Here is an 18,803-nt window from a genome sequence, read left to right on the forward strand (position 1 = left end):
CAGCTGCCTCGCCAAAGCTTCCCAGGCAGCCTGCTTCACATCCCACCCACAGCCATGAGAGATGAACAGCAATGCTCAAAATTACATGATTCAGAACTACAAGAGAGAAGGACACTTTCTGAGCACAAAGTTCTTTTTGAAATGCTCCTGTTTCCCTTCAAAGTGGCAGACAACCAATATGAGAAGGATGTGGAGCTGTTGGAGTGAGTCTAGAGGAGGCCACAAAGATGCTCCGAGGGCTGGAGCACTTCTGCGATGGAGACAGGCGGAGAGAGCTGGGCTTTAACAGCCTGGAGAAGAGAAAGCTCTGGGGAGACCTTAGAGCAGCTTCCAGTGCCTAAAGGGGCCAACAAGAAAGCTGGAGAGGGGCTTCTGACAAGGGCCTGTAGGGACAGGATGATGGAGAATGGCTTTAAACTGACAGAGGGGAGACTGAGATGAGATCTTAGGCAGAAGTTCTTCCCTGTGAGGGTGGTGAGGCCCTGACACAGGTTGCCCAGAGAAGCTGTGGCTGCCCCATCCCTGGCAGTGTTCAAGGCCAGGTTGGACGGGGCTTGGAGCAACCTGCTCTAGTGGAAGGTGTCCCTGCCTGTGGCAGGGGAGTTGCAACTAGATGAGCTTTATGGTCCCTTCCAACCCAAACCACCTGATGATTTGATGACTCTCTTACAAGGCATAAGCATGCAAGCTGCTTTCATGCAACAATTCAACTCAAGGATGCGTATTAAATCTAGATCAAGACTACAGCCTCCTAAGCACACTAAAAATGTCCTCTCACTACTCACCTGAAACCTCTTAGTCATTCTTCAGAGATTTATATTAAAATTGCAAGTTAACACTCACATGTTAATTCTGGAGTAAATCATTACAGAATTCAACACTGCTACAGGAATTCTTTAAGTGCACTGGGGGCAGTATTAAAAAATATATATATGCAAAAACCAAATCGTCAAGGAGACAGGGGCTGTGGCTTGCCTGTTCTCCATACAGCAGGTCACTACACCTACAGAGCGACTGTGACCTTCCACTCCTCACTGCTCATCATCCGTATTTAAAAAATTAATCATCTTCAGAAACAAACTTTGATATCTCTTTCATTCCACTTTACTCCCTTCCAATAGAAAGAAGTCCATTCCCTGCTATTATGCACTGGATACTTGCAAACATAAATCTTTATACTAACTGGAAGGCAAGCAGCAAGACTTTTCTTTCTTTTTTTTAAATACATCTAGGTCTCAGAAGCCACATGCTGTAAGGAAGCAAAAAGTATCAATACATCAAGAATTTCACAAAGCTGTTTCTCCTCAAGTGGCATTGTTCAGATATTTAATAGATAGATTACAACGTGAAGTGCTGTTCAACCCCATACCTGGAATTAAAACAGCAAATCCAAACAATCAGAAGGTAAGAAAGGCACCAGTGCCATTCAGCACACAGACGTAGCTGAGGTCCCATCACATGTACCTGCTTGCAGGGCTTTTAAAATGGCACTGCCTCATTCTACGATGACAGGGCACTGACCTACCAAGAACTCTACGTGCCTCTCCAGTTCCAGCTCCCTTACTCCATCTGCTGCATATATTCAAATACTGACCTGTAAACAAAAAGCTAGTAAGGAAGTTTATTTGCAAATATTAGTACAAAATACAACTTTTCTGTAAAGTGAAGATAATGAGTCCTCCAATGGAGGAACTAAGATAAATGAGCTTAAAACCACTAATTAGAGGTGCCTGACTGGAGGTCTGTAGGGAAGGGCTTCTTAACAAACTAAAGGTAACTCCACAAGAGCTCAGAACAACCTGGTTTCTAGTAACCTTTCCTTGAGAGGCATTGTGTCCTCCTCCATGTTCAAAGGCAGTGACAATGGCACACACGTTCACGCCTCAGCAACTCAAGCCACAGTTTTGGGTGGTTAGCAAACACACCACTGGTGATTTAAATGGGTAGAGACAGCTGAAGCAGTACAAAAGAACAACGTCGGTTTCCACCTCTGGCAAAGCACCAGGGCAGGGGACTCTGGGCATGAGCCTTGCAGGGTGCAAAACAAGGAATAACACGCAATGGCCTCATCCAACAGCAAGTCAGCCAATGACAAGGGAAGCTTCTGGGACCAGGACTTCAGCCACTGGGCCAAGTGCTCGTGGCATGGCTTTGATTCCAGAGCTGGCACTCTCCATATCAGGGCCTGGGCAAAGTTCAGAAGATAACCAGGGCAAGGACATTTCCCAATGAAATGGAGGCAGGCAGGAGGTTCTGGACAGCAAGTTGACAGCCATTTCCAACAGTAAAGCATTTGGCATGTTTAAGTTAAGCACCAACTCGGTAGACGTGCTCAAAGCACAGCTGCCATGAATTCTGGGTGCAGTGAGTCTACCAGACACCCATGCCAAGCAGACTAAAAGTGAGATCCCAGACAGTGACGAAGACTGAGAGAGTCTCACTTCAGTGCAAGTAACCTGTCACATACAATAGGGACAGAAACCGTTTCTCAGGCTAGAACCAGCCACAAAACCTTCTCATCCTCTCCTCCCAAGCTGCCTCCTTCTCATTCATATGCACTAATGTGACTTTTGTCTAGCCCATAAAACTCACTGCTGAGCAGTCCTCAATGTAGCATTCTTGTGCTGAAAGATCTGAGGTGACCACAGAGCGCAAGGAGCTCACCCAGGGAGGGTCCTCACAGGATCTCTCTTCACTTAACCATATTTCATCCAGGGAAGGAGCTTCAGACATCATGTGAAAGCACAGGTCAAATTTAAATGTAAAAAAATCCCTGCTCAGAAAGAAAACTAAAGCTTCCTGTTGACACCACCTACACCACCACTTCGGTCTGCAAGACCACGCAGAGCTTCAACACAAGCAGTTACTTCTTCCAGAAAAAAGAAACTTTATCACTTTGTTATTCCGGCAGCTAAACCTTACACAAGGCTCCCACAAACAAAACAAAAGAAAATGAACAAAGGAACTATTTTAGTGATGTTTTATGCATACCAGGAGACAAAAGAGACAATAAGGTTTTTATTCATAAAGTAGTAAGGGGAAAAGAAAGGAAATGAAGCTCTGGGAAGAAACAGTACTTACTTCAGAGTTGTTCCCATGCAGCCATAACCTCTGCTTAGTGTCAGTTAACTCCACGTTGTAGGGCTGATTTAATTCTCTGCCATTACATCTTCTATTTTCTAAAACACTCAATAAACTTCTGATGCAGGTACCAGCTTTCTGCCAGCCACCTCTACCAGGATGGATTCTCAGAGAGGGCACCACGTGAAGCAGCCATACCTGCCCGGGAATCCCTTGTCAGTGAAGCCCATCAGGTCTCATACCTCAAATCACGGCAGGGTAAGGTCTAGACTCCAGAAAGCCAACAGCCCACACACAAATTCACAACTAATCATAATTCTACCCTAAACCACCAAGGATGTGCACTAAGTATGGTCAAGTTCAATTACAGATGACGAGATCAGTTTTCATGCATGTCTTGGCCTACTTATGCTGTATTTGTCAGCTAGAAAATAAATACAGTCCATGAACCTGCTTTCACATAAACCACTTTCTATGAAACAGAAAATTTGTCACTACTTGGCATAACAGTAATTCTGTTCTCAAATTACATAAAAATAAAACTCAAGTTTAACACACTGGCTAATCCATACTCAGCAGATTGACAAGTCAGATAATACATAAGCAGAAGGAAGAAGATTCATTCAGGAAAAGCATCAGCTTTTCCAAAGAGGCAGGTCCCATGTCTTGGAGGTCATTAAAAATATTCAGCCAGTCAATCCATTCATTACAAATAGCCAGAAGCTCAGGATGAGCCCAGCAGCTCTCTGCCTTCCCAGCTTCCAACTTACTGCAGCGCAGAAACTTGCATCAGTTCCATCTTGTTTCAAGAATTGGAAGGTTAGAACTTCCAATGAAAGAGAGCCCATCCCTTATGTTTTCAGGCCACATTAGCAGAGGAAAGACACTAAATACATCGAAACACCACCACGCATCAACAAGCACACTAGGATTTCCAACTTCTACCAGCAAAGCTGAGGAGCTGGAGATTCTCCAGTTGTTTCCAAACAGATTCTGACATTCATTTGCATGATGCAGTCTCCGTGAACATTTGGGAAGTGAAGCTTGAATGCTTTATACACTTCACAGTAAGTCTGAACTTTTGCAAAATTGATGCAGCTTTACTGGGGCCAGGTGATGGATTTTTAAATGTTTTCCTCTGGTGAGACAGTCTGCCAGCTGCCTTTTCCAACTCACTGAAAAGAAAGCATGTGCTTCTAAGTGAATACTTACTGCTAGAAAACTACGTTTCATAAAATCATCAAATGGTTTGGGTTGGAAAGGACCTTAAAGATCACCTTGTCTGACTCACCCGCCACAGGCAGGGACACCTTCCACTAGAGCAGGTGGCTCAAAGCCTTGTCCAACCTGGCCTTGAACACTGCCAGGGATGGGGCAGCCATGTTTCCTTCATTACAAACAGAAAATACTACCATTATTTATGAAAGTATCCCAAGTCAAGCTATCCAGACTGTAGCACAGCAGCAAGCAGTGTCACTGCTGGCATTAGATGCGCACTGACATTACTGAAGCGCTCAAGCCTGCAGTGTGAGATGCTATCTCAACATCATTCCCATTTAAGATAGGGTTGGAAATGAGCTGTGACCCAGCCCTTTCTGTGTAAAACTTTCACTGCGGAATTGTTGGGTAAGGACACACCTATTGTGTCCCATACGGTCTCCAAAGAACAGCATTGTGTCCAGAGTTAAACGTAGTATGTTCAACTCTGAAGCTCCACTGCTCGTGCTACATTAGTACAATTCAATACGTACTTAACTGAAGCAGTCACCACATGATTTATGTCTTCACTTAGTAAATATCAACTTACACATATACTCCAATACCTCAGTTTCAGAAAAAGCTTTATTCAGCATCAAGAAACACAGAGATTTCATGGAGCCAAAGCACGGCAGCAGGTACTTCCCTTTGGTTTACACACATTCCAGGAGTCCATAAGACAGTTTCCACATCTCGAGCGATGCGGCACAGCATGACCATGAAAGGCCCTCCAACTCCCTACTCTTGGAGGAGATCAAGTATTGTAACACCAGATGTTTCTACCCAACCTCTAAGTTCTCCAGCAGGCGAGAAGATAAATGGTAGTGCTGTCAGGCTAATTAGAAGGAAAAAAAAGCCTGACTTAAAAAGAAAAAAGGCCTATTGCCACATATTGCCCAAAGGCATGACATTTATCAGTAAGTTTTATCACCTTTTTCAGCTATTACTGATACTGTGACACTCAAACTCATAGAAAGAGCCTGAGAAACAGGAATTATGCACCTTTGTAAAGGGTGGAAAAAACTGGAAGAATGTCACACAACAAACCTAGACACAAAAGTTATTGTTACCCCAAACCATGGGCTTCTCTCAGGGCAGCACTGGAGGCTGTAAGACTTGTTTGGATTCTTCAGCTTGCTGTATACCAAAACAAGGTTAGCTACACCTCACCTGCAAGAAGAAAAAAGCCTCAAGCTAGCACCTTGCCAACTCTCACCTCCAGCAAAAAGGCCTTGTGCCTCAAGACACTGAGAACAGATGCTCACCTGCAAGGCAAACAAAAGAGACTCCCATTTCAGTTCCCATGGAATAAATCCATTTCCCAAGGCAGAAGTGGTCACAGTTGGCAATTCTACTTCAGCAAAAGACCTGCTCTAGCTCCCTCTGTCCCACATCTATTCTGCAACAAAGCATCTGACCACAATATTGAAAAGGGCTATGTTAGAAAGTAACATCAGGACCACACAAATCTCAGGAGGTTCAACAAGGCCAAGTGCGAGGTCCTGCACCTGGGTCAGGGCAATCCCAAGCACAAACACAGGCTGGGCAGAGACTGGATTGAGAGCAGCCCTGAGGAGAAGGACGTGGGGATGTTGGTCAATGAGAAGCTCAACATGACCCAGCTTCAGTGCATGCTTGAGCCCAGAAACCAACCGTGTCCTGGGCTGCATCACCAGCAGCGTGACCAGCAGGTTGAGGGAGGGGATTCAGAGAATCATAGAATGGTTTGGGTTGGAAGGGACCTTAAGATCATCCAGTTCCAAACCCCCCGCCGCCATGGGCAGGGGTACCTCACACTAGACCGTGTCACCCAAGGCTCTGGCCAACCTGGCCTTCAACACTGCCAGGGATGGAGCACTTACCACTTCTAAAGGCAACCTGTTCCAGTGCCTCACTACTCTCACAGTAAAGAACTTCTTCCTTATACCTAACCTGAACTTCCCCTGTTGAAGTTTAAACCTACTACCCCTTATCCTATCACTACAGTCCCCGATGAAGAGTCCCTCTCCAACACTCCCACTCTCCGCTCTGCTCTCATGAACACCCCCCACCCCCACCCCCCCCACTGCAGCCCAGCATCCAGCTCTGGGCTTTTGGTGAGTCTGACAGCAGCTCCACCCCACACTGGTAATCAGGACCCCCCAATCCAGGACCAACAGCAAGACTAAGGCAGGATGTGGAGCATGGAGCTTGTGCTTCTAGCATCTCACAGCAAGGCCATGTTAACTTGGGCTGCCTGGGCTCCCTTCTAGAAATATATTCATTACCCCAAGGACAGCAAACCCACATCTCTCTGCATTTCTGTTCCAGGCATGCAACCACCTCCCTTGCAATTCTTTCCCCAATACTCAGGTCAGGTTTTCCCTGTTGTGACTTCCATCCATTGCTTCTCACCCCCAGCAGCAGCCTCCAGCAGCACTGCAGTGAATGCCCAGGCCCCGAACCCAGGCAGCCACATCCCCCTGCTTCTCCAGTTGGGTCAAGGCCTCAAGTGTGCTGAAACACAAGCCCTGTGGCACATGGCCACCATGACTGAGCGGTCGAACACTGCTGCAGGTGGAGTTTCCAAGTCAACTTCCATGCAAACCACCAGCATTTCTGCTCACTGAAGTAGGAATGAGAAGCCTCAGACCTTCCAAAGAACTCAGATTTCTGGTCCATGCTGTCCCAGACACACCAACATTGGGTATAAATCCCAAGGACCTAGCCAGTAGTTACCTTTGTTTTCATCAGAAACTTGAGTAGCTAAAAAAAACCAACCAAACCACCACACACATTAAAAACTTGTTGTTTACTGTCAAGATCAAAAAGTTATGTTGAGATGAAAGCACTTCACAGTACTTTTAACGAAACTGAAGCATTGGTGGGATTCATTTAACCGACAATTAGACAGTCTACACATTTAAGCTTCCTCTCAAGTGACAGAGGCATGTGTACGTACTGCCATATTTGGATGGAGGGAGCTTCTTATTTTCTTAACCCCCATTACAGGGGCCCAGAGAGCCCGTGCAGACAGGTCAGCTTTTAACGACGTAGTTACGCTAGAGGAGTTACATTTCAGAAAAGGGCAGGAAAAGGTTAAGATGCAGACTACAGCAAGCCTTGGAAGGTGGGAAATTAATATTGCTGCTTAAGGAACCGGGAACATCTAGATAACAGTACCAACATCTTCAACTTGATTAAATTATCAAAGCTCAGCCATTTACTGTAGATCTGCATTAGCAGAACAGTGTAAGAAGTGCAGCCAAGTTAGTTACCCACAGGGAAGTCAGCTGCTGGTGAGATCTGGTGGTGAGGAAGAACAGGTAACATGCCTGTGATTAGAAGAACAGGAGGCGACACTTGGCACATGAACAGGTCCAATATCAATAGGTTAATTTGAATGTCCAGGTACCTAAAGTTACTCGAGAAGACTAAAATGATGGTGAGAGTCAAGACATAGCCACCTCAGAGGGCAGAGTAACTTTTTATTTGGGACTATTCAGTGAATGCTGCCATGAAACACACACACGATTTCAAGCTCATGAGCCGCAGTTGAGACAACTTGACAAGACCAGTTTTAATGAACCTTCCAACAGCCTCATAAATCAAAGGACAGATGAGCAAGTGGTACTGTACCCTGCCCTAAAATAGGCGAACCCCTGAGGTTATCACAGTACAACCTCCGTAACATCATCTTTCAAGGGTTCTGAAGCTTAGATCTTTGGCCAACACAACCTCCCACTGAGGATAACATGGATCGCAGCCCTGTCAGACTGCAGTGCTAAAGGAACTCCCAGTACACAAAGCAGCACCCACATCAGACCCATGTTATCAGGAAGAGACTATTTCCAGCACTGCCACTAGTCCAACACTGCTTCAGCATATCTAGTATCTGTACAGCTGATCATTAGCCCAAATATGACAGGACCAGTTTGAAAAGCATCCTCAAGAAAAAAGCCGTACAGGTATGAATGTCAGTGTAGGAATTAGATACTCAACAGCAGTAGAGCCAGCAGTCCTCTCTCGGGGAGCATTAAGTCAGAGTTTAGAAATGCAAGACACAAACGGGTATTTCTACAGGTTACACAGATAAAAGTCACAATCCCAGTGGAAAAGAAAGCCTCGAGTTGTTTTAGCTACAGCACAGAACAAAAACATTCAGAGACTTTAGTTAAACCCACACAAAACTTCTAGTTAAACCCACGCTGAAAAGAAAAACCCACGCAGTTAAGTTGTACCGAAACACTAAACATTCAAGACTACTTGCAGCAGCAGCTCTGGTCTCTCTCCTCTTTCCCCAGGGCCAGACAGGGACTTCCCGCAACACAGGGAATTTGACAAGCTAGTTTTCCACAAAGCATTTCAGAAGTACCTTACCCCCTCACAAGGGTTACACAAAATCAAGCCAGGCTGAAACCCTTCTTCATGTGTCATCAGAAGGTCACAGAGCAAAACAGGCACAGGTTGCCGCCGCAAGGAGAAACCCTGCAACCTGCTCCCATCCAGCATCTTTCCCTGGCATTTCTTAATCTCAGGCAGGATGAAGTGCCCTGGCAAGAGCACCCCACTCCCAGCCACCATCCTTCCCAAGATTCTCCAGCTCTCCCTCTGCTGTGCCACTAACAAGCGAGAACATGCTGCCTTTCCACAGCTCCAGAAAGGAGGAGCGCAGGAGCAAGCAGTTGCCACTGAAGGGTGGAAGCAGCCCACACCCTGCTCCTGAGGGCGGCCAGGAGCAGGTACAGCCAGCATGGCCTGCCAAGGCAAAACCCCACACATGCAGCTCTGCTGGACTACAGGCAGCAACATCTGCTTAGCACAACCTAAAACAACCCTTCCTATCCCCTGTGAAGTATTTATCAACAGACTCTCAACCAATTTTCTAATTAAATATCAATATTAACCTTAAGGGTAGAGAAGATTAAACATTTCCTTAGGATAAAGAGAGGTGAGTAGCAGATTTTCTTTTGAAAGAAGTAAATCAAATCAAGAGGAAATCCCTTCCCTGTGCCCCCCAGCTGTGCTTATCACTCAACAAGGTACTAAAAAGTAGTTCTTTGTTTCTTAAACTGAAGGCTGTACCCCTGCTTCACAGATCCTGAGCAGGTTTTCTGCCAACATCAACAGGCATTTCACATTTGGTCTTGTGAAATTCAAGAGCAGACCACGGATTACATGGCCAGCCTGTCACAAGAAGCCACAGGTCTGCACTCCAAATCCGTAACACACTTTACCCTAGGAAACGTTAGTGACTTCATCCGCTCTTTATCTCTGTCACTTACTGTTGAAGCGACAGTTCAGTCTCCTCCTGGACATGGTGCTGGCTTAAGTGGAGCAGCCAACCTCCGCTCACTCCTTCCCATTTGTCTCCATGGCTTCGGATCATACTTAGCACATTTAGGTAACAGCTGCCTATTAGTTTCAGTTGAACATAAATAGCGTGTCAGTGCAAGGACAGACGGAAAAAGGAGCAGCAGGGCTCCTGTGTCCTGTGCTGCCACCGCACAGGTATGTGCCCGAGGAAGCAGTTCAGCAGCCTGGTTCTCACCCTTCGACAACTGTTCTGGCCCTGACGCAGTACCAGCAGCAGCACAGGGAGAGGAGCAAGCCCAGCTTAGGGGTTGTTTCATACTGGGGGCAGGGAGGAGGGAACACGAGGCAATAGCACTGCTGCCAAGTGCTTTGTTAGCATGGAACAACCATCCTGACATGAATTTTCACAAGTAACCTCAGTACCACCTATTCCAATGTTTCCATGTCCCCAGCTTCCCTCTGCATTCTGCCAATACAGATTTATATGGTAACACAAGAAGCCAGATCAGGGAAGTGATCCAGTCCAGCTGAAAAAATACCTATATTAAAAAAATCTGTTTCCAGCCCGCTCAGTTCCTCAGCCTTCACCACACACTTCTCATCAGCGCTGCGAGGCACGCGCAAGCAGAACTGCTGCTTATTAGCCATGGCCCTAGATTAAACAAAACCAAGAAAAAACGAACCCCAAACCTCCCTCAACCACACCATACCATGCTGTAAGTCCAATCCGCTCTGCAGCCTCTCTCACAGATGCCCCAGCAGCCAGAAGTGAGGGGAGCCATGCTCCTCAGGCCAAAGAACACTTGTTCAGCCTCCAGCATCCAAGAGCAGAGGGGATTCCCAAGGTGAAGACCACATCCAGAACATCATGTCCATCATCCACCATCCACTTCAATATTCTACTTGCATTCTGAATCCATTTGTGCTTTCCCCTCCAAAAACCACCCCCTGATGGCAGGTTTCACAGCTCAATTACGAATACATAGAAATGACTTCTGTATTTCTTGATGCCTGGTGATTTCCAGACTCCGTATCACGGAAATGACCAAACAGAAGTTGAGGTGGGGGTTTTGTTGGGGGGTGGTTTATTGGTTTGGGTTTTTTTTCCTAATTCACTTGCTCCATGCCAGGAGTCAGACACAGGCTGTACCCATAGCCTGGGCACAACATAAACCGAAGTTGTTCACTGCCCCTACAAGATTTGAGACAAAAATAGGAATACAAGGAAATAGTAAGCTAGTATGTCCAACTACTGTAGCAATGCTTTTTTTTGGACCCCAGAAACCACTTGTTTTTCAAACTTCATTGCAACCACCACACAGCTAAAAGCATTTTCACAAATCAAAACATAATTTGCACATAGTTTGTTTTCCCACAATCTACCCATTTTTTCCCCCCCATTCTCTACCTGGGACTCCTTCCATCCCAATGTATCACAATCATGGGCAAACATCCTTATAAGATCATAGAATTGTTTGGGTTGGAAGGGACCCTAGAGATCACCTAGTTCCAAACCCCCCACCACAGACAGAGACACCTTCCACTAGACCACGTTGCTCAAAGCCCCATCCAACCTGGCCTTGAACACGTACATCCTCAGCTTCCAACTTAAAATGGAATATTTATTTATATGTAGGAAGAAACTTGTTTTATTTGCTATTTTTGATATCTGACGATTGATTTAAAAAAAACCTGCTTAAATGTACCAGTACGCAATGATTCTAAAGCAAGTGCTTAGCAACTCAAAATCACTTCTAATAAAGGCCAAAGAAATAATTAAGAAAAAAAAGAAAACCAGAATTTAAACTATTAAAAATAGTTTTCTTACACCTTTGCATTTAAAACAACATGGTTTTGCACCCTCCTAACAGAGCTTTGGCATCAAGACCTTGCCGCGTTCAGACCTCAAAACTCCACACTTTCTTTCTCTCTGTCTGGATTTGGAGAGCTGCCGTCAGCATGAGCAAAGACCAGAAGCACAGAACACAGCCACACCTTGAGTACAGGTTAGATCCATGACAGCTTCACCTGCATCAGCAGCATTCAGAAGGAACCTCACCGCGATCACCTACGCTTGGTTCTCTTGAGTACAGGGCTAGAGGCAGTCAGATTTCATGGGAAAGCATATTTTGTGACTCATCTTAATTTGCATTTTACTTAGCAGAACAATAGCAATTATATGCTTGAGCCCAGTTTTGACATTTAAGTTTTCAGACAGCTGCCCTAGCAAGGGCAGTCCTCTCTACCCACCTGTGCCCAGGGAAAGGCCAGCACTTTACCTGCCCACCCCAAACACCTTCCCAAAGCAAAGCGTACCACAGAGCTCAGGCAGACCACTTTGCACTTCAAACTGTCGTTAACTTGACACGCTGAATGCCAATTTAAAGATAAATTACTGAAGAAGATTAAGATCTCAAGTATACCTTGACTGAAAGTTACTTATACTAGTATTTTTAACATGAAAAATAAAGGAAACCTGCTGGAAGCATGAGTGGCAGCAGAGGAAGTACTCAAACTGGCAGAGAGGGGAGGTCAGGTAGCAGTCCATTAAGAGAAGCCTCCCAAGGAACAATACCAGTGCCCAGAGTAACAATGACCACTAACAGACCTGACCCAAGAGTAAAGTATCTGCAGACCACCACTGGAAAGTCACCACAACCCCTAAAGAAAAAAAAGACATCCTAAAAATTATTTTTGCACCACAGAATTACCAAAGAGTTATTAAAATTAAAAATGGTTTGTGATAAGACTAAGTCTTCTATTTATTCCCTTTCTACCTTGAAAACAGTGACACAGCATTTGAGGACAAGGCCCCTGCTCTCTCCAGGGAGGTTACGATGACTTAGGGATTCTTGCAGAAGAGCCATCGGGATATTTATAGTACCTCTAGGCAGGGTAATGAAACCGTTCACACACACACACACACACCTCAGCACATCCAAAAGCTTAACTGCTGGTTTAGCAGGAAATATTTGACTGAAGTGATTCAAAGTCAAACATGGAGGAGAACATACCAAATCACACATACAGTACATTACACCCAAACTGCCCCCCTGGATCATGCTTAATCAGTTCTTAAAATGCGTGAAGATGAAAGTAAGTGAATGTAAGTTACTAACGTGAAGTAGAAGTGCATTACTGTTGTATCTTCACTCACGCAGACAAGCCTTTGGTTTTATGGAATAAAAACACCTCCCCCCACTCATCTTTTACACATACAGGCTAGTTTCAACGTTCTTTGAAACCCATCTTTTCCTACAAAGATGGAACAGCCCCTGCTTATGGCCAGGAACACATTTTACACCAACTACATTTTACATGCTCAACTATCTCAGGTTCTTGGTGGAGCTCAGTGTAAACACAGAAGCATGAATCAGAGCTAACAAGCTACCAGGTATTATTTTTTGTTTTTCCAAACGTATGGAGAGATTCGGCCAATAAGCCAGTCACCTTCAATATCATCTACTGTGTACACAAGTGCTTTGGAAATAGTATTTCCTTGTTGCTACAGGTCAAAGACTCTGTCTGAGGTTTTTCCTGAAACTCTCCTCTTCCGGCTGCAAAAGCAGCCCAAGTTGTGTGGCTGCTGTGCTGGGATTCATCACAGCAGGTCCCAGCAGGCAAAGCACCCTTCCAGGTTTCTGGACTGCCATTGCTGGTGTCACCGCTGCAGCGGAGGAGAACCTGAGAAAGTCTAATCACTGTAGTTACCAGTGGCAATTTGAGATAACGTTACTTTCACACAGATTGCTCAGTTGCTTTATTGTAACATGGAGAACAACCAAGTGGACAGGTATTTTAACCTAGCTCAGGAGTTATCCTTCATGGATGGACTGCTTTTTAAAACACGCTAACATAGAGTCTCCCTTCCAACTGACACTTCTTGCACAGGACACCTTCCCAAGAGGTTTCCTCTGACCAATCACTTCCAGAAGAACTAAGAAAACAATACATTTAAGACATCTTTGGGCACAGAATTCAGCACCACATAAAAATCTCTTTGTACCCCAAAAATCTGCTAACTGCCACTGTGCAGACTCAAGTCTGACACGTTCTGATGCGCCAACTAGTCACCGAGTGGTGTTCACCACCACCACAACATTTAGTTCGGAATCTAGGAGATAAAGCTAGTTTACCTGCCAGTGTACATGCACTACAAACAGTCCATGCACTCCAGAAAGAAATACCCACTGGTCTAAATTCGTTTGACTGTTCCAAAATGCTTCCAAACTCTGCTCATGCATTCTGGCTATGAAACCTGATGATACTCCACTTGAACACTCAATGACTGCAGTTAGACCAACCACTAATACTAACTACTCAATTATTAATTACTAAAAATTACTGGTCACTAAAAGCACAAGTTCTCTGGAGCGAGAGCCTTCATATACCCGCTGACTTCTTAACTAAGACGTTGACTATTTTTAACTTTGAGAATTGAAATAAACCTTCCCAGCAAACTCAGAAAGCAACAAACGCCATGTGATCCAGGCGGGAATTTGCCAAGCAGAATTAAACTACAGCCACAGCAGCACAATAAATACAGCCTTCCACAGTCAAGGAATGCAATGGTAAGAGACAAGATTAAGTGACTCTCATGTGCATCCCCCAGAACAATTAAGCAAAACTCCGAGTTGAGGCCCTAAGATCTTCTAGGCAACTGTGTCTTTATACTTAGTTGTCCCAAATATACTTTCTCTCACTTGAAATTACCCAAGGCTTGCTTAAGAGCATCTTTTTACATCTCACAGTCTGAGATGCAACTTTAGGGTGACATTTCGACACTGATGAGGAAGTACACAGGAGTGAACGCACACCTAGCACTAAGATTTACACTCTGTGTTCTCCTACTCTTGGTGAACAGCTGTAGGGCAAATCATTTGAAGGATTTATATCAAGCACAAAAAGCCAGATCCAATTCAACCCTCTGCCAGAATTTTCTTTTTTTCCAGATGTAGATATCTACAGTTATCATACCAATGGTTACTGCAAGAAAGAGTGCAGGCATGAATTCTCTTAAATTGCCAGTCAGTCACTGAGAAGGTTAGAAGCTGCTGACCTGAACTCTCCATCTGCAAAAGAAGATGGTGTTCAGAAGGAAAAACACTATAATAAACCTAGGGAGAAAGGACATTAGGTACACGGCCTGTCTCACAGCAGAGACTAAATGGAAAGAGGAAAGCCTAGGGAAACACACAGCTCTCCTTCCTGATGTCAAGGAAACTTCCTTAGCGAGGAGCTACGCACCACTGAAGGGCTGAAGTCGCCTTTGCCAGCAGCTCGCTCGCAGACAGGGAAGGACAGCTTTGTTGGGTGAGGAAACAGACCCCACCCACGAGCGTGATCATTTCTGCTAAGCCACATCAATAGCAGCGAAGACACTGTGCAGGGATGGCCACCCCACCGCCCTCGCAGGGGCTGGGGATGAGCCGGTGACGGAAGGAGCCAGGTGGGCCCTCGCTGGGAGCTGGCAGAGCATGTGGGGACAGGCTGCCAGCATGCCCCAAGGGAGGCACAGAGAGGGTCGCTGGGGCCACCGATACCGGGAAAACTGCTGCGCCCGACTGCGGAGAGAAACCAAATCCTTCCTCCCTGCAGCAGGGGCGAAGCCGGCGTCGGGTGTGACCAGGGCAAGGATTCTGCGTCGACAGCGAGGGCAAGGAAGCGAAAGGGTGGGGACAGGGGGTCCCTGGAGACACTGGGACACGAGGGGAGGATCCCACAGAATACCACAGAACCCCGGGTTAGAGGGGACCTCATGGATCCTCCGTCCAACCTTTAAAACACAACCGAGAGCTGAGAGGCAGGGCACGGAAACCGGGGCAAAGCCCCGGGCAGGCGCCCGGCACGGCGGGAAGAGGGGGGCCCGGCCGAGGGGAACCGGACCCCGGGGGAGGGGGGCAGCGAGGGGCACTGACCGATGGTGGAGATGAAGGTGGTGTTGAAGGCATCGTCGGAGAAGCGGAAGAGCACGCAGGTCTTGCCGACCCCCGAGTCCCCGATGAGGAGCAGCTTGAAGAGCAGGTCGTAGGTTTTCTTCGCCATGGGGAGGCGCGGCGGCCGCCGCCGCCCGCTCCGGCCCCCCGCTCACCCCCTCCCCTTCACCGGGCGCCCCCGCCGCGGGTCCGCCCGCCCACCCCGGCCGGCAGCACCGGCCGCGCCGCTCGCGAGGGCGGCGGCGAAGGAGGACGAGGAGGAGGACGAGGAGGAGGGGGCCCACAAAATGGCTTCCTGTCGCGGGGCGGCCCCGGCGCCTGGCGCGCTCCCCGCGCCGCCACGGGCCCGCTGCTCCTCACGGGGAGGCGGCGGCGCCCGGACTCATAACCCCGCGGCCGCGGCTCGGCTCGGCTCGGCTCGTCCCAGCCCGTCCCGGCGCGGCTCCCCCGAACGGCGGCAGCTCCCCACAAGGCGCTGACCGAGGCTGCGCGCGCGCGCCGCTCGGTAACCGCGCAGGCCTCCGGGCGGAGGGGGCGGGGGGCGCGCACGCCCTGACGTCATCACGCGCACGCGCCCCCGGCGGCCATAGGGCCGCAAAAAGAGGGAGAGAAGGGCGGGGCAGCGCGCGCGCCCCCGCGCGGTGACGTCACCCGCGGCCGCGCGCCGGGGGCGGAGCCTGCGTGGGGGCGACAGACCCGCCTTCCCGCCCCTTGCCGGAAGTCCCGCCTCTTCGCCTGGCTCGCCGAGCTCCCATTGGCTACGGCCGCCTGCTAGTCTCGCCTGCTCCCCGGGGGGTGACATCACGGGGTGGGGGGCGGGAGGGAGCGGAGTGCGAGGGCGACCCTCGGCGGGGCGCGGAGGGGCAGGGGGCGCCCCCTGGCGGCGGGGGGCGTGAGGGGGCACCGCGCGCCGCCAGCCCCCGGCCCCTCAGGGACCCGCCGGGGCAGCTGGGAGTCTCCACGGGCCCGGGACCCGCCAGACCCAGCCCAGCCTCTCCGCAGAGCCCGGGGCGCCGCTGCCGGGGCCCAGGGCCCTGAGCACGGCAGCCCATGGCTCCTGTGAGCAGCTGGAGACGCCGTGCCGAGGGGTGTCAGACCAGCAGCCTAGTGCGGGCTCTGCCAGAAACGAGGGTGGAAACCAGGCTGCCCACGGGGCTGGAAGGGAGCACTTGGGGCCATGGTGTGTTACGGAGCCAGGCGGGGGCTGGGAGCTTGGGGGTTTGGTCACAGCTCCCATGGTCACTGCGCAAACCCTGCCACCAGAGCCAAGCTGCTGGAGCCACACAAGATACCCCAAAACCAGGGGCTGCCACAGACCCCACCGATTCAACGTGGGGAGGAGCATCGCTTCGCAAGCCCATGCTGTCCCGCGGTGCCATCCAGCACGCCGCCAATTGCGTTTGGCTTACATAATTAAGTGTTCCGCAATCGGTGGTTTCCCACTGTTTGCAGGATGAGTCGCCTCAAAAGGTTTAATAGGAGTCGCATCTCTCCTGCCCAGCCCTTCCCAAAGCACAGCTTAGCACAGCTCTGAACACGCAGGTTTCTTCCCTTTGTGTTTTGATTTCTCTGCCTTCACAGCTCCTGCTTGCAGGCACACGGGTAGAGGGGTACAAACCTCGATCTCAAGAAGCCTTGAACTCTGGCAGCGAGTTCTCCCCGGGAGCTGACACAACAGGGCAGGAGTTTGCTGCTTCACAGCAAAGGTTTATTTTTAGCGCTTTGCTGGATCAGTTTAAGGGCGCCATATGAAATGCTTCCTGTTCACAACTGGGCAGATAAGGAAAGAACTGCTGGTACCCATGGAGAGCTCTGCAGTGAGGGCACTGCCATGGATACCAAGTGGGGATCAGTGAGCAGGCAGCTTCCAGCCACTCCCCAAAGGTGTATCAGCACAAGCACATTGCTAGATGTTTGCACTACTGCTTATGATATCCTTTTGTCCTAGAGAGCTGATTCATGGACTTCAAAGAAGTTTAGCTCTTAGGGTCCTAGAGAGGAAGCAGTATGAAGTTGCACATATCCACGCTGCAAACAAGACAAAGTATTTTCTGTCTGGTATCTAAGACTGGCCCCGAGTTAAATGTTACCCCCCAAAGGAACCAGTCCCACAGGAGACACCCCACCAAGGACAAGGACACCCTTGCTCTTGGTTGCTTGGTGGGTCCTGGTTGGGAGACCACCACCGCAGGGCTGGTCAATTTGGAGATATCCAGTGAGAGGTGGAACAGTTCTCACAGCTCTCCCCACCATATCCTTGCAGGGTTCTTCTGTGCTGATCTCAGGAGGGCACCAATATGATGTGACGAGGGGTAATTACTGAATTAGGAGGAATGGAGTGGAAGGGAAAAACCTCTTCCTGGCTGTCAGAGCCCACTTGCCAGGAGCAGCAGAGCAGCGGGAGTTGAAACACCACGCCACAGATGCATGCCCTCCAGATCTTGCTGCAGGAAGGGGAAAAGTGAATCACGAGGAGCAAGTTGTGCAACAGTATTTAAGTTTGGGGAGGTTTGCTTGGGGAGAGCAGCAACATGCTGGGCTGGCTGGTTACTCAAATCCTCTCACAAAGCAGGGCCCACCCCTTGGTGTGTGGAGGGATGGAAGAGACCTTTGTCATCCAGGAGGCATCAGCAGCCGCAGAGAACAAGCAGCTTTGTTTTCTCCAACTCCTCCCCCAGCCAAGGCAAGGACAGGAGCTCTGCTATTCAGCTGTGGGCACGGGTTGGGACATCTGAGGAGCTTCTGGTACCACCATTTCTTGTTCCTGACCTTGAGGGATGAGCTCCCATGGAGCCCTCTGGCACAGCCCTCAGTCACCTCCAGCTCTCATCACTTCAGGAATGGCTGGAACCCAAAACTTGTGCAAAGACAAGAGCCCCAGCAGAGGTGGCAGTAACAGCCCCAGGTGCTCAGGACATTGTCTGAAGAGGAATAGGAAAGGGGCTGAAGCTGCTCTACCCACTGCCATACAAGATTATCCTCTTAGCAGCAGTGACCACAGCGTGCTCCATGCTGCGAGTACCCAGGCACCAGACCGGGAGCTCTAAGCTCCAGCCATCCCTCTGCAGGCATATGCAGTGCCCAGCTGCCTTCTTGATTTCACTGTTGTCATGAAGGAAGGGGAACTCTAAATAAATATCAAACTATACCCAGGAGCTGGGTGAGACACCCCTGGAGAACCCATTGTAAGAAATAAGCTTTAGCAGAAGGATGACTTCCTGAGGAGGGGAAGTA

The 18,803-nt window shown here is 48.7% G+C and overlaps 1 protein-coding gene across 1 annotated transcript in view; it reads right to left on the minus strand.

Annotated features, from left to right (window-relative positions):
• Positions 1-16,185, minus strand: part of RAB10 (RAB10, member RAS oncogene family) — a 50,695-nt gene extending 34,510 nt beyond the window's left edge. Inside the window, exon 1 of the mRNA XM_030489112.1 lies at positions 15,552-16,185. Coding sequence (XP_030344972.1) covers positions 15,552-15,678 — 127 coding nt within the window. The 5' untranslated portion in view covers positions 15,679-16,185. The remainder of the gene's footprint in view (positions 1-15,551) is intronic.
• Between the last annotated feature and the right edge of the window lie 2,618 nt (positions 16,186-18,803).

This window comes from Strigops habroptila, chromosome 6, assembly GCF_004027225.2.
Source record: "Strigops habroptila isolate Jane chromosome 6, bStrHab1.2.pri, whole genome shotgun sequence".
In the NCBI taxonomy this organism is placed as follows: Eukaryota; Metazoa; Chordata; class Aves; order Psittaciformes; family Psittacidae; genus Strigops; species Strigops habroptila.